Source organism: Artemia franciscana, chromosome 12 (assembly GCF_032884065.1).
Source record: "Artemia franciscana chromosome 12, ASM3288406v1, whole genome shotgun sequence".
Lineage (NCBI taxonomy): Eukaryota > Metazoa > Arthropoda > Branchiopoda > Anostraca > Artemiidae > Artemia > Artemia franciscana.
Window position 1 is genome coordinate 9,693,560 of NC_088874.1, and position 14,359 is coordinate 9,707,918.

General features: G+C 36.1%; 1 protein-coding gene across 3 annotated transcripts in view; it reads left to right on the forward strand.

The window, feature by feature from the left end:
- Positions 1-10,965, forward strand: part of LOC136033651 (TGF-beta receptor type-1-like) — a 58,141-nt gene extending 47,176 nt beyond the window's left edge. For 2 of the 3 annotated variants that reach the window (XM_065714472.1, XM_065714473.1), the window contains exons 9-10: positions 136-266; positions 10,486-10,965. In XM_065714472.1, the coding sequence (XP_065570544.1) occupies positions 136-266; positions 10,486-10,611 (257 nt within the window). In that variant the 3' untranslated portion in view covers positions 10,612-10,965. The remainder of the gene's footprint in view (positions 1-135; positions 267-10,485) is intronic. The other variant, XM_065714471.1, reaches the window with a different exon arrangement.
- The last annotated feature ends 3,394 nt before the right edge of the window (positions 10,966-14,359 follow it).

Sequence of the window (14,359 nt, forward strand, 5' to 3'; positions counted from 1 at the left end):
AGAGACATTGCACCATTTTGGCAATTTTTTTGGTAATTCTGCACTACTTTTTTAATACTAATTAGCAGTGGTTAGAAATGGCTGAAACTACTGAAATTCGTTATACTTTATTTCAATCAAAATAACATTTTCTAGGTATTTACGAAGAATTTCAATTACCTTTCTACGACCTTGTGCCGTCCGATCCAACGATTGAAGAAATGAGAAAAGTTGTTTGTATTGACAAGCAACGGCCCTCCATTCCTAATAAATGGCAGTCATGCGAGGTGAGGATCAGTATACACTTCTTCTTAAATATAAGACTAGGTCGTTTTCTCCCATTTTTAGAACAAGTATTTGCTCCGGAAGTGACCATTTAAAATTTGCGTTAATTTTTTTTAGGGGGGAGGGTTATTTATTTCTTTTTCTGTGGATCTAAAAATATCCACAATTTTATCGATCATGTCACTTTAGCGCTACAGGATAGCTTCTCCTTGTCTCAAACTTTACTTAATTACTAAAACATCTAGCTCTGCAGCTTCACCAGTGTAGAGGGAACCAGACTTCAGCGCCGTAAGTCGTCTCCAGAGTGGCCTGTTTTGGGTGAGAGTAGGAGCTTCGCTGGAGTCAATCCCTCACGCTGCGAGTAGATCGCGGATGATATCCGCCCATCTAATACGTGGTATATCTCTGGGGCGTTTCCAGCCGTTTGCAGTAGGATCGAAGTCGAATATAAGTCGGGCAGATGTTTCAGTGGGTAGGCGAAGAAAATGACTGTATCAATGCAGCGAGTGCAACTTAAGCTGTTGGGACAGGGGTGGTAATCTAAAAGACCGGAGGATATCCATGTTCCTTACCCTGTCAAGCCACCTAACGTGTTTGACTTTGCGGAGGTGTTTTGTCCAGACAGTTTTTTGTCCTCATCTGCGACTGAGTCAAAGGCCAAGTCTCTTACGAGTACAACATAGCGCCTTCTACCGAGGTAGAGTAGATATGAGCTTCCGTTAGACGGCTGTATCTCTGCACCTAGATTTCCATTTCAGAAAACAATTGAATTAAGCTAGGTGAACTGCTTGACTATTTCAACATCTTGACCACGCTTCTATAGTTGTCAGGGGGCTGCCTGGTGTCTTGTCCATAGGCAATATTTTGGTCTTGGTCCAGTTTACATTTAAACCAAGTCTTTCTGCAGCAGATGCTAGCGTTTCCTGGGTAGTTTTGATGTCAGTGAGATTTTTGCAAACCGATGCAACATCGTCAGCGAAGTCAACATCTGAAAGAACTCCAGCAAAATCGATGCCAAACGGATGCGCCAGCAGTGTTTTGTTGAGAACATGGTCAATGACACAGTTGAAGAGTTCAGGAGTAGCAGCCTTGCTGAACACCATTTCTAATTTGAAAATGTGATGAGAGCTGGTCATTTACAATGACAGCACTTTCGGTCTTATTGTATATTTCTTTGAACAGATTTACAATTTTCTTAGGTTCACCAGCAGATTGAAGGATCAGGTGACTGTCCGTCGACAGTGTTGGAATTAGATCGAAAATTGACGAAGTCAATGTATGCCTTCCTTTTATATTCTAGAGTTTTCTCTATCAGCTGTGTAATTGTATGGATTTGCTCAGTAGTAGAGCTGCGTGGTGGGAGCCCAGCTTGCTGGTGGAAACTAAGGTGTTGGAGATATTTCGTTGCCCGCCTGAGGAGCAGCATGGCGATGTTTGCCGGGTACCGAGAGCAAAGTTATGCCACGATAGCTATTACATTCTGCTTTAAATATTTTCTATTACATTCTTCTATTACATTCTTTACATTCTATTACATTCTATTTACATTCTATTACATTCTATTACATTCTTCTTATTACTTCTATTACATTCTTCTATTTCTATTACATTAAATATTTGCTATTACATTCTGCTTTAAATATTTTAATGTTCATCATGGGGAAAAGGGGCTATATACTTCACAAATTAGTGTACTCTTACAAACGCCATATATAGTTACTCCGCCCAACCTTCAAATTTCTGTGAATGATTTATCACACTCATAACTGACTACATCACAATTTGCCAGGAAGTCAGCAAGGTGGCTCTGCGAAAAATCAGTTTGAAACTGATTGTACAGCCAATATTTTTTAGCTCGACAAGAGTTACTATGCAACATTGGTTTAATGATGTGCTTGCGTAGCACTGAGATTGGGTTTCAAAGTGTTTTGAATATCAACGAAGATTTCCTCGTTGTCATTTCATCATCATTTCATTGAAACGATGTTTCATCGTCATTGTTTCGATGAAATACTTATTTCTAGAGTGTTTCGATACTTGTTTCTCTAATGAGTGGAGCTGTGTGTTTCGAGTGTTTAACTTCAACGAGCTGCCGAATCTGTAAGCCAAATTAAATAAAAAAAAACTAATTTTTTTAGCTGAAAGTAAGGAGCAACATTAAAACTTAAAACGAACAGAAATTACTCCGTATATGAAATGGGTTGTCTCCTCCGCAATCCCTCGCTCTTTGCGCAAAAGTTTTTAATTGTTTTAAAAAGTAGAATTGTGGCAAAGAGTCAAACTTTAGCGTAAAGAGCGAGGGATTGCGGAGGGGACAACCCATTTCATATACGGAGTAATTTCTGTTCGTTTTAAGTTTTAATGTTGCTCCTTACTTTCAGCTAAAAAAATTAGTTTTTTTTTATTTAATTTCTGAACGTTTTTGAATTAATGCATGTTTGGTTTTGGCTCTCCGCACATAAATTATTAAAATGAAATTTGTATATTAATTCTTTTTTTGGCTAAATGGCTTTCTCTTAGTTTTGATCAGACGATTTTGAGAAATAAGGGTGGAGAAGGAGGTCTAGTTGCCCTCCAATTTTTAGGTTACTTAAAAAGGCAACTAGAACTTTTAATTTTTAATGAACGTTTTTATTAGTAAAAAATATACGTAACTTAAGAATTAACTTACGTAACAAACTTTCATAATCTTATATTTTTATTATGTATACGAGGGGGTTTGTACCCTGGTTAATACCTCGCTCTTTACACTAAATCGTAAGTTTTGTCCCAATTCTTTAAGAATGACCTGAATCAGAAAGGCCGTAGAATAAATAGTTGAAATTACTAAAAATACTTTGGCATAAAGAGCGAGGTATATATCTCCGCCTAAATACCTCGCTCTTTATGCTAAAGTATTTTTAGAACCCCTCATATGCGTAATAATCTCTGTTCGTTTTAAGTTTAAATGCTACTCCTTCCTTTCATTTGAAAAAACGTTTTCATGTTTATTTTTCATTGTTTTCTTATAGTAATGCTAGAAAATCCTGCGCCCTTTTCATTGAATTTTTTCCCCCCATGACAGAATCCTTCAAGGAAAGATCCTCCAACATAGCCCCCTCCCCTCAGCCCCACCCCCAAATAAAATAAAATCCCCCTGAAAACGTCTGTACACTTCCCAATAACCATTACTATATGTAAACACTGGTCAAAGTTTGTAAATTGCAGCCCCTCCCCCAGGGATTGTGGGGGAGTAAGTCATCCCAAAAGACATAGTTATTATGGTTTTCGAATATGCTGAACAAAATGGCTATCTCAAAATTTTGATCCGTTGACTTTGGGAAAAAAAATGAGCGTGGGAGGGGGCCTAGATGCCCTCCAATTTTTTTGGTCACTTAAAAAGGGCACTAGAACTTTTCATTTCCGTTAGAATGAGCCCTCTTGCGACATTCTAGAACCACTTGGTCGATACGATGACCCCTGGAAAAAAAACAAAAAAAAAACAAAAAACAAATAAACACGCACCTGTGATTTGTCTTCTGGCAAAAAATACAAAATTCCACATTTTTGTAGATAGGAGCTTGAAACTTCTACAGTAGGGTTCTCTGATACGCTGAATCTGATGGTGTCATTTTCGTTAACATTCTACGACTTTTAGGGGGTGTTTCCCCCTATTTTCTTAAATAAGGCACATTTTCTCAGGCTCGTAACTTTTCGTTACCAGTTCGTTACCACGAAACAGTTCGTTACCACGAACTGTTTGATAAAAAAAACTCGCCTTCATGTTTCTAAATGGCATGCTGGAATTCTGACTGCTGAAATACTGACAATGATGGAATACTAAACTGAGATACTTTAAATACTGTCTCCTTCAAATAAAAACTCTTCTGAAAATTTCTTCTTGAGACCTAGTATTATGTAGAGAGGAAACATAATAAGGCCCGGCTTAATTCACAGTAAACAAAATGCTCTTTCTGTGAAGCGGGTGATGTAGAGTGTTTGGATTACTCATTTTCACGTCCGGTCACGGTGGTCAATTTGACTAGACGCAGTGTTTTTCGTTGCTTCTGATGTCAACATCGTCAAAACCAGGGATACTTTATGTGCCCATGCTGCTTGCTAAGATGAAAGGTTACGTTCAGAATAGGAGCAAGCTGAATGGCCTATTGGCACTGCTTTCGACTTGCTTAACTTAAAGCTTTTACTTGGTATCTCACCAGTGTAGAGAGAACCAGACGTCAGCAATGTTAGTCTTCTCCAGAGTGGCCTGTTGTTGTCGAGGATAAGAGCTTCGTTTTATCTTATGTTTTGGGAAGTGAGCATACCGTGAAGAGTTCAAGGGTGTAAGAATAGGTTTGAAAATTGACGTTAAAAAGACAAAGTCACTTAGACTAGAAATAAATGGACGCGAAGAGGTGATGTTTTGTAATTAAAAGATTGACCAAGTGGATAGCTTCAATTGCCTGGGTAGTAAAATACTAGAGTTGGTCGGTTCAGTGAAGATGCAAAAAGTAGATTAACCCGACGTAAATAACTTCGAAGACCAGTATGCCTTTCCATGACGAAAGTAAAAAAGTTCAAAATAGGGATGAGTTTTACTGCTGATGATGAACACTGTATATGTGTTCGAAATATCCAGTTAAATAATTTTATATCTATTCACTGTCAATAAAAAGGTATCATCCCTATTTTGAACTGTTTTACTTTAGTAGATTAACCAATACTCAGGATGATTTTTTACCGTTGAATATAGTTTGGATGAATAGGAAGATAAATTTTTGAACTGAGATTAGAGTACTGGAAGCTACAGTGATGACAGTGGTCAAGTATGGTCCTGAAACGTAAGAATTATAAGAATCAATGTATCTGGTGGTGCTGAAATTGAATATAGTTGATCATGTTGCTTAGTGGTTGATGATTTTTTTTTTCTCTCAAGTCTACCAAAGAGGCTAGGTTTCTTGCTTCGGGTGGTGCTTAAATTGAATATAGTTGATCATGTTGCTTAGTGGTTGACGATTTTTTTTTTCTCTCAAGTCTACCAAAGAGGCTAGGTTTCTTGCTTCGGGTGGTGCTTAAATTGAATATAGTTGATCATGTTGCTTAGTGGTTGATGATTTTTTTTTTCTCTCAAGTCTACCAAAGAGGCTAGGTTTCTTGCTTCGGGTGGTGCTTAAATTGAATATAGTTGATCATGTTGCTTAGTGGTTGATGATATTTTTTTCTCTCAAGTCTACCAAAGAGGCTAGGTTTCTTGCTTCTGGTGGTGCTTAAATTGAATATAGTTGATCATGTTGCTTAGTGGTTGGTGATTTTTTTCTCTTAAGCCTACCAAAGAGGCTACGTTTCTTGCTTCTGGTGGTGCTTAAATTGAATATAGTTGATCATGTTGCTTAGTGGTTGATGATTTTTTTTTCTCTCAAGTCTACCAAAGAGGCTAGGTTTCTTGCTTCGGGTGGTGCTTAAATTGAATATAGTTGATCATGTTGCTTAGTGGTTGATGATTTTTTTTTCTCTCAAGTCTACCAAAGAGGCTAGGTTTCTTGCTTCGGGTGGTGCTTAAATTGAATATAGTTGATCATGTTGCTTAGTGGTTGATGATTTTTTGTTTCTCTCAAGTCTACCAAAGAGGCTAGGTTTCTTGCTTCGGGTGGTGCTTAAATTGAATATAGTTGATCATGTTGCTTAGTGGTTGATGATTTTTTTTTTCTCTCAAATCTACCAAAGAGGCTAGGTTTCTTGCTTCTGGTGGTGCTTAAATTGAATATAGTTGATCATGTTGCTTAGTGGTTGATGATTTTTTTTTCTCTCAAGTCTACCAAAGAGGCTAGGTTTCTTGCTTCGGGTGGTGCTTAAATTGAATATAGTTGATCATGTTGCTTAGTGGTTGATGATTTTTTTTTTCTCTCAAGTCTACCAAAGAGGCTAGGTTTCTTGCTTCGGGTGGTGCTTAAATTGAATATAGTTGATCATGTTGCTTAGTGGTTGATGATTTTTTTTCTCTCTCAAGTCTACCAAAGAGGCTAGGTTTCTTGCTTCGGGTGGTGCTTAAATTGAATATAGTTGATCATGTTGCTTAGTGGTTGGTGATTTTTTTTTTCTCTCAAGTCTACCAAAGAGGCTAGGTTTCTTGCTTCGGGTGGTGCTTAAATTTGAATATAGTTGATCATGTTGCTTAGTGGTTGATGATTTTTTTTTCTCTCAAGTCTACCAAAGAGGCTAGGTTTCTTGCTTCGGGTGGTGCTTAAATTGAATATAGTTGATCATGTTGCTTAGTGGTTGATGATTTTTTTTTCTCTCAAGTCTACCAAAGAGGCTAGGTTTCTTGCTTCGGGTGGTGCTTAAATTGAATATAGTTGATCATGTTGCTTAGTGGTTGATGATATTTTTTTCTCTCAAGTCTACCAAAGAGGCTAGGATTCTTGCTTCTGGTGGTGCTTAAATTGAATATAGTTGATCATGTTGCTTAGTGGTTGGTGATTTTTTTCTCTTAAGCCTACCAAAGAGGCTAGGTTTCTTGCTTCTGGTGGTGCTTAAATTGAATATAGTTGATCATGTTGCTTAGTGGTTGATGATTTTTTTTTCTCTCAAGTCTACCAAAGAGGCTAGGTTTCTTGCTTCGGGTGGTGCTTAAATTGAATATAATTGATCATGTTGCTTAGTGGTTGATGATTTTTTTTTCTCTCAAGTCTACCAAAGAGGCTAGGTTTCTTGCTTCGGGTGGTGCTTAAATTGAATATAGTTGATCATGTTGCTTAGTGGTTGATGATTTTTTGTTTCTCTCAAGTCTACCAAAGAGGCTAGGTTTCTTGCTTCGGGTGGTGCTTAAATTGAATATAGTTGATCATGTTGCTTAGTGGTTGATGATTTTTTTTCTCTCAAATCTACCAAAGAGGCTAGGTTTCTTGCTTCTGGTGGTGCTTAAATTGAATATAGTTGATCATGTTGCTTAGTGGTTGATGATTTTTTTTTCTCTCAAGTCTACCAAAGAGGCTAGGTTTCTTGCTTCGGGTGGTGCTTAAATTGAATATAGTTGATCATGTTGCTTAGTGGTTGATGATTTTTTTTTCTCTCAAGTCTACCAAAGAGGCTAGGTTTCTTGCTTCGGGTGGTGCTTAAATTGAATATAGTTGATCATGTTGCTTAGTGGTTGATGATTTTTTTTTCTCTCAAGTCTACCAAAGAGGCTAGGTTTCTTGCTTCGGGTGGTGCTTAAATTGAATATAGTTGATCATGTTGCTTAGTGGTTGATGATTTTTTTTTCTCTCAAGTCTACCAAAGAGGCTAGGTTTCTTGCTTCGGGTGGTGCTTAAATTGAATATAGTTGATCATGTTGCTTAGTGGTTGATGATTTTTTTTTCTCTCAAGTCTACCAAAGAGGCTAGGTTTCTTGCTTCGGGTGGTGCTTAAATTGAATATAGTTGATCATGTTGCTTAGTGGTTGATGATTTTTTTTTCTCTCAAGTCTACCAAAGAGGCTAGGTTTCTTGCTTCGGGTGGTGCTTAAATTGAATATAGTTGATCATGTTGCTTAGTGGTTGGTGATTTTTTTCTCTTAAGTCTACCAAAGAGGCTAGGTTTCTTGCTTCTGGTGGTGCTTAAATTGAATATAGTTGATCATGTTGCTTAGTGGTTGATGATTTTTTTTTTCTCTCAAGTATACCAAAGAGGCTAGGTTTCTTGCTTCGGGTGGTGCTTAAATTGAATATAGTTGATCATGTTGCTTAGTGGTTGATGATTTTTTTTTCTCTCAAGTCTACCAAAGAGGCTAGGTTTCTTGCTTCGGGTGGTGCTTAAATTGAATATAGTTGATCATGTTGCTTAGTGGTTGATGATTTTTTTTTCTCTCAATTCTACCAAAGAGGCTAGGTTTCTTGCTTCGGGTGGTGCTTAAATTGAATATAGTTGATCATGTTGCTTAGTGGTTGATGATTTTTTTTTCTCTCAAGTCTACCAAAGAGGCTAGGTTTCTTGCTTCTGGTGGTGCTTAAATTGAATATAGTTGATCATGTTGCTTAGTGGTTGATGATTTTTTTTCCTCTCAAGTCTACCAAAGAGGCTAGGTTTCTTGCTTCTGGTGGTGCTTAAATTGAATATAGTTGATCATGTTGCTTAGTGGTTGATGATTTTTTTTCCTCTCAAGTCTACCAAAGAGGCTAGGTTTCTTGCTTCTGGTGGTGCTTAAATTGAATATAGTTGATCATGTTGCTTAGCGGTTGATGATTTTTTTTTTCTCTCAAGTCTACCAAAGAGGCTAGGTTTCTTGCTTTGGGTGGTGCTTAAATTGAATATAGTTGATTATGTTGCTTAGTGGTTGATGATTTTTTTTTCTCTCAAGTCTACCAAAGAGGCTAGGTTTCTTGCTTCTGGTGGTGCTTAAATTGAATATAGTTGATCATGTTGCTTAGTGGTTGATAATTTTTTTTCCTCTCAAGTCTACCAAAGAGGCTAGGTTTCTTGCTTCTGGTGGTGCTGAAATTGAATATAGTTGATCATGTTGCTTAGTGGTTGGTGATTTTTTTCTCTTAAGCCTACCAAAGAGGCTAGGTTTCTTGCTTCTGGTGGTGCTTAAATTGAATATAGTTGATCATGTTGCTTAGTGGTTGATGATTTTTTTTCCTCTCAAGTCTACCAAAGAGGCTAGGTTTCTTGCTTCGGGTGGTGCTTAAATTGAATATAGTTGATCATGTTGCTTAGTGGTTGATGATTTTTTTTTCTCTCAAGTCTACCAAAGAGGCTAGGTTTCTTGCTTCTGGTGGTGCTTAAATTGAATATAGTTGATCATGTTGCTTAGTGGTTGATGATTTTTTTTTCTCTCAAGTCTACCAAAGAGGCTAGGTTTCTTGCTCTGGGTGGTGCTTAAATTGAATATAGTTGATCATGTTGCTTAGTGGTTGGTGATTTTTTTCTCTTAAGTCTACCAAAGAGGCTAGGTTTCTTGCTTCTGGTGGTGCTTAAATTGAATATAGTTGATCATGTTGCTTAGTGGTTGATGATTTTTTTTTTTTCTCTCAAGTCTACCAAAGAGGCTAGGTTTCTTGCTTCGGGTGGTGCTTAAATTGAATATAGTTGATCATGTTGCTTAGTGGTTGATGATTTTTTTTCTCTCAAGTCTACCAAAGAGGCTAGGTTTCTTGCTTCTGGTGGTGCTTAAATTGAATATAGTTGATCATGTTTCTTAGTGGTTGATGATTTTTTTTTCTCTCAAGTCTACCAAAGAGGCTAGGTTTCTTGCTTCGGGTGGTGCTTAAATTGAATATAGTTGATCATGTTGCTTAGTGGTTGATGATTTTTTTTTTCTCTCAAGTCTACCAAAGAGGCTAGGTTTCTTGCTTCGGGTGGTGCTTAAATTGAATATAGTTGATCATGTTGCTTAGTGGTTGGTGATTTTTTTCTCTTAAGTCTACCAAAGAGGCTAGGTTTCTTGCTTCTGGTGGTGCTTAAATTGAATATAGTTGATCATGTTGCTTAGTGGTTGATGATTTTTTTTTTCTCTCAAGTCTACCAAAGAGGCTAGGTTTCTTGCTTCGGGTGGTGCTTAAATTGAATATAGTTGGTCATGTTGCTTAGTGGTTGGTGATTTTTTTTTCTCTCAAGTCTACCAAAGAGGCTAGGTTTCTTGCTTCTGGTGGTGCTTAAATTGAATATAGTTGATCATGTTGCTTAGTGGTTGGTGATTTTTTTTCTCTTAAGCCTACCAAAGAGGCTAGGTTTCTTGCTTCAGGGATGGGAAAATGATTGCTGAAACCTTGGCTGTTGCGTTCCAACGATAAATTTATGGTAACTTTGCAATTAAAGCTGAGGCTTTGTTGAAAAGGATAAGGGGTTCACTGTGTTACATTAGAAAAGTTACTAATTAATGCCAAAGAATAACCAAAGAATCTTGAAGTATTTTTATTATTTGTCGCAATTCATCAAACATTACCTACCCTCTAGAACAAAATGTAAATCAAAGATATCGAAAAAAACCTCTGATTTAAATCCAAATCCATTAGCTGTTTAAATTCTTTCAAATTTGAACCTCAAATATATTAATCTCCTAAAATCGAATGACTTACTAATTTTCCCTAATAATTTCCAGAAACTAAAATTGAAAAAATTCTAAGGATGAAGTCTATTAGCATCGTCTACCGATTTCCACTTCAGCCGTAATGCTGCGTCTTCTCTTTTTATTTTTGTAACAAAAATTGTGTCGTCAGTAATACGAATTATTAATGTAATTTAATTCTATTATTTTCATTATAGCCTCTGCGCAATGTTGCCCAGATCATGAAGGAATGCTGGTACGCCAATGCTGCCGCGCGGCTAACTGCTTTGCGAATCAAAAAGACCCTTACCAATTTGAGCGCCTTTGACCGAGAGAAAGTGTGAACACGGCTTTAGCTCTTATACAAGGCTCAGATAATAGGCAGCAGTTGTGGTATTTTCTGTGATATACTTGAACAGGGAAATGGCAGACCAAAATACAACTCAGAAGCCTTGAGAAATTTATCAACATCAATTGTGAGATAACTTTGATTGATACTTCGCTTCTGTTACGCACTAGTAAAAACGTCCCGAGTGGTTAGTTGGTAATTCTTCTTTTGAGTGCTTAAGTAATAAGTGTTTAGAGGTGTTAAGTGTTTAGTTCGTTATCTTATTCAGTACAATGAAAAACTTCATATATGTAAGATTTGGTTAAAACTTAGGTTATGACGATAGAAAAAACGGGGAAAAAAAAAGAGATGACCAAACTGTTAAAACATACAAAAATACCATAATAGATGTAAAACGCTGTATATAGCAAAGAGCAAAAAATAGTGAAAACAAATCATATATAAAAAACTAGTGTGTATAATCATCAGGGGCGTCCTTTCGAAGGAGCAAGGGGGCAGTTGCACCGCTAATAATTTGGAGAAAAAAAAAGTGATTATATAGCCCATGCCCCTGGACTATCCGGATATGGATCCCTCTTGCCCCAACAATAAACTTGCTGGAGCTACGCCCTTGATGATCTTGTGATGATTCTTTCTTGTGAGTGCTTAAGTACTAAGTGTTTAGAGTTACTAAGTGTTTTGTTCGTTATCTTAATCACTGCAATTGAAAAATTTATATATATATATATATATATATATATATATATATATATATATATATATATATATATCTATATATATATATATATATATATATATATATATATATATATATATATATATATATATATAAGATTTGGGTAGAACTTGGGTTATGACAATAGAAAACGGGAAAAAAAGAAAGGAAACACCAAACTGCTAAAACATACAAACAAATACCGTAAAAGATATAAAATATATCGGAAAGTAAAAAAAAAAGAAGAAAAAATTCACATCTAAAAATCAACTGTCCATGATCATATTTTTTTTGAACCCGCTTTCTCCTGCCTTTCCCTGGCGTGTTTTTTCGCGTTTAGCGTTTGCCCTGTTATTTATTCATATATTTGATTTGTTTCGTCTATTTTTCTTCCTTTCTGTTTATAATGATTTCCGGATGTGAAGCTAAAATATTCGAGAATTTCTCGCTCTATTTTCACCGTTTTGTTTATAGTTTTACCCAATATCTATACATATATCTATTTCTATTTTATTTACAAGTACGGTCTAAGAAATTATTTAGTTGTTAAGTCAGTGTTTTGTCCAAGTGCTTTATTCGCAGAGCACTGGTTCGGCCATTCTTCTAGTGAAATAAAATCCAAGTTTTGTTAATTCTAGCAGATTTATTTTCGTTTGTATTTTGTGATGTTTTCTTCTATGAATTTCTTAGGGACATTTAAATTCTTTACCTTTGAAATGAAAGACCTTAGTATTTTTTTTTTTTACCGGTGACTTATATTTACACAATTGCCAAGTAATTAGCCATATTCTGATAAATCTGTGACAAGCTAAAAAAAATAACGTGCCGCACCTGAAAACATTTCTGATACCTGTTGCTTATTCGATCACGACCACGTTGGCGAGGAAGATGAAGTGCAATGTTTCATTTGTAGCATCGTGACTCACAAAATATAATTATTTTCGAATTTTAAGTACATTACATTAGATATAGCCTTATAATAAGTACCTTTTTAGTGCCGAGGACAGTGAAAATGTAAACTGACTATTCGACTTGGTTAGTAGGAAACTTACACAACTTTATATTTCTTAAAGAAGTAGGAAAAATTGTAAAGCCCAATTTTTAATGAATAGTTCTCTGTTTGCAGTTGCGTAGTTTTTAATAGAAGTGGGCGCCAACTTAAAAAGGGCACTTGGGGGAAATCAGAAAAAATTAGGGGAAAACACGTGGCCCCAAACAACAGAAGAAGGTCTAATTTTCCTTTGAAGTTGGGTTTATCTTTGAATATCAAAAGATGGTTAATATTCGAACTTTACGGTCGGGATGCGTTGTCTTAATTCTTGTTTAACTAATTAATGTTTAATTAATTAATGTTTAAATGTCTAATTAATTAAAATTTAATTAAGAACACACACAAAATTTTAATTAAGAACACACACACATAAAATTCAATTAATTAAAATTAAATGTCTAATTAATGTTTAACTAATTCCTTCTGCTTACTTATTTCACCTGTTCAATGCGGTAATATTGACGGAAATTAGTCGCGCCTTAAAAAATTCGCAACTTTGAAAAAGATAAAACAAAATCTTAAAAAATGATTAATAAAATCATAATGAGTTCCCGCTCTAATAATCTCTATTCCAAAATTCTGTTTTCTAGTACATCTTAGTGTCGTTATAGTGATCAATGTCTGTATAAACTTTACGTATCAGCAGTTTATCAGCAGTAACGTATCAGTAAGTTACGTATCAGCAGTAGGGGCAAGGGGGCTATTTTTTTAATCTTTAAAGCTGTGTCTCCTTCAAGTATCGTCGATTTATTGTTTAATACACGATAGCTGCTTTCGTGATAAGGAACTTTCTCCAAAATTCTTTTTTTTTTTACGCTTTCATTATTGTTAGTCACTGTATTATTTTATTTTTCTTCTTATCTTTTATGTGGCTTAATTTAAGACAAGGTGATATAAATCAAGTCGGGTTCAAGGAAATGTTGGAAGTATACCCAGCTGATATTGTGATCATTTTTAAATATTGTTGAACTTGCTGAAAAAATATGAACTTTTTGAAAGCTTAGAATCTTGATGTATCCTATAGCTTTTAAAATATGAATGTATATTTACTTTCTTTTTATTATTTACTTTTTGTATATTTAATTTACTTTCTTTTCTTTTTTTTTAATCTACTTTCTGTGTGTTTGCATTTGTTTTCTAATATATAAGTGGTGTAATAAATCGAGATCAACTTCTCACGAATCTGATTTCCATTTTTATGGCACTTGGTATTAACCAAGTGACATAGCAGTCGCCAATTCTGTCGGTCTGTCTGTCTGTCTGTCGGTCTGTCGGTCTGTCGGTCTGTCTGTCTGTCCCGGTTTTGCTACTTTAGGCACTTCCAGGTAAGCTAGGACGATGAAATTTGGCAAGCGTATCAGGGACCGGACCAGATTAAATTAGAAATAGTCGTTTTCCCGATTTGACCATCTGGGGGGGAGTGGGGGCCCGGTTAATTCGCAAAAAATAGAAAAAATGAAGTATTTTTAACTTATCAGCGGGTATTTGGATCTTAATGAAATTTGATGTTTGGAATGATATTGTGTCTTAGAGCTCTTATTTTTAATCCCGACCGGATCTGATGACATTGGGGGGAGTTGGAGGGGGAAAACCTAAAGTCCCGGTTTTGCTACTTTAGGCACTTCCAGGTAAGCTAGGACGATGAAATTTGGCAAGCGTATCAGGGACCGGACCAGATTAAATTAGAAATAGTCGTTTTCCCGATTTGACCATCTGGGGGGGGGGGAGAAGGGGCCGGTTAATTCGGAAAAATAGAAAAAATGAAGTATTTTTAACTTATGAGCGGGTGATTGGATCTTAATGAAATTTGATGTTTGGAATGATATTGTGTCTCAGAGCTCTTATTTTAAATCCCGACTGGGTCTGATGACATTGGGGGGAGTTGGAGGGGGGAAACCTAAAATCTTGGAAAACACTTAGAGTAGAGGGATCGGGATGAAACTTGATGGGAAAAATAAGCGCAAGTCCCAGATACAT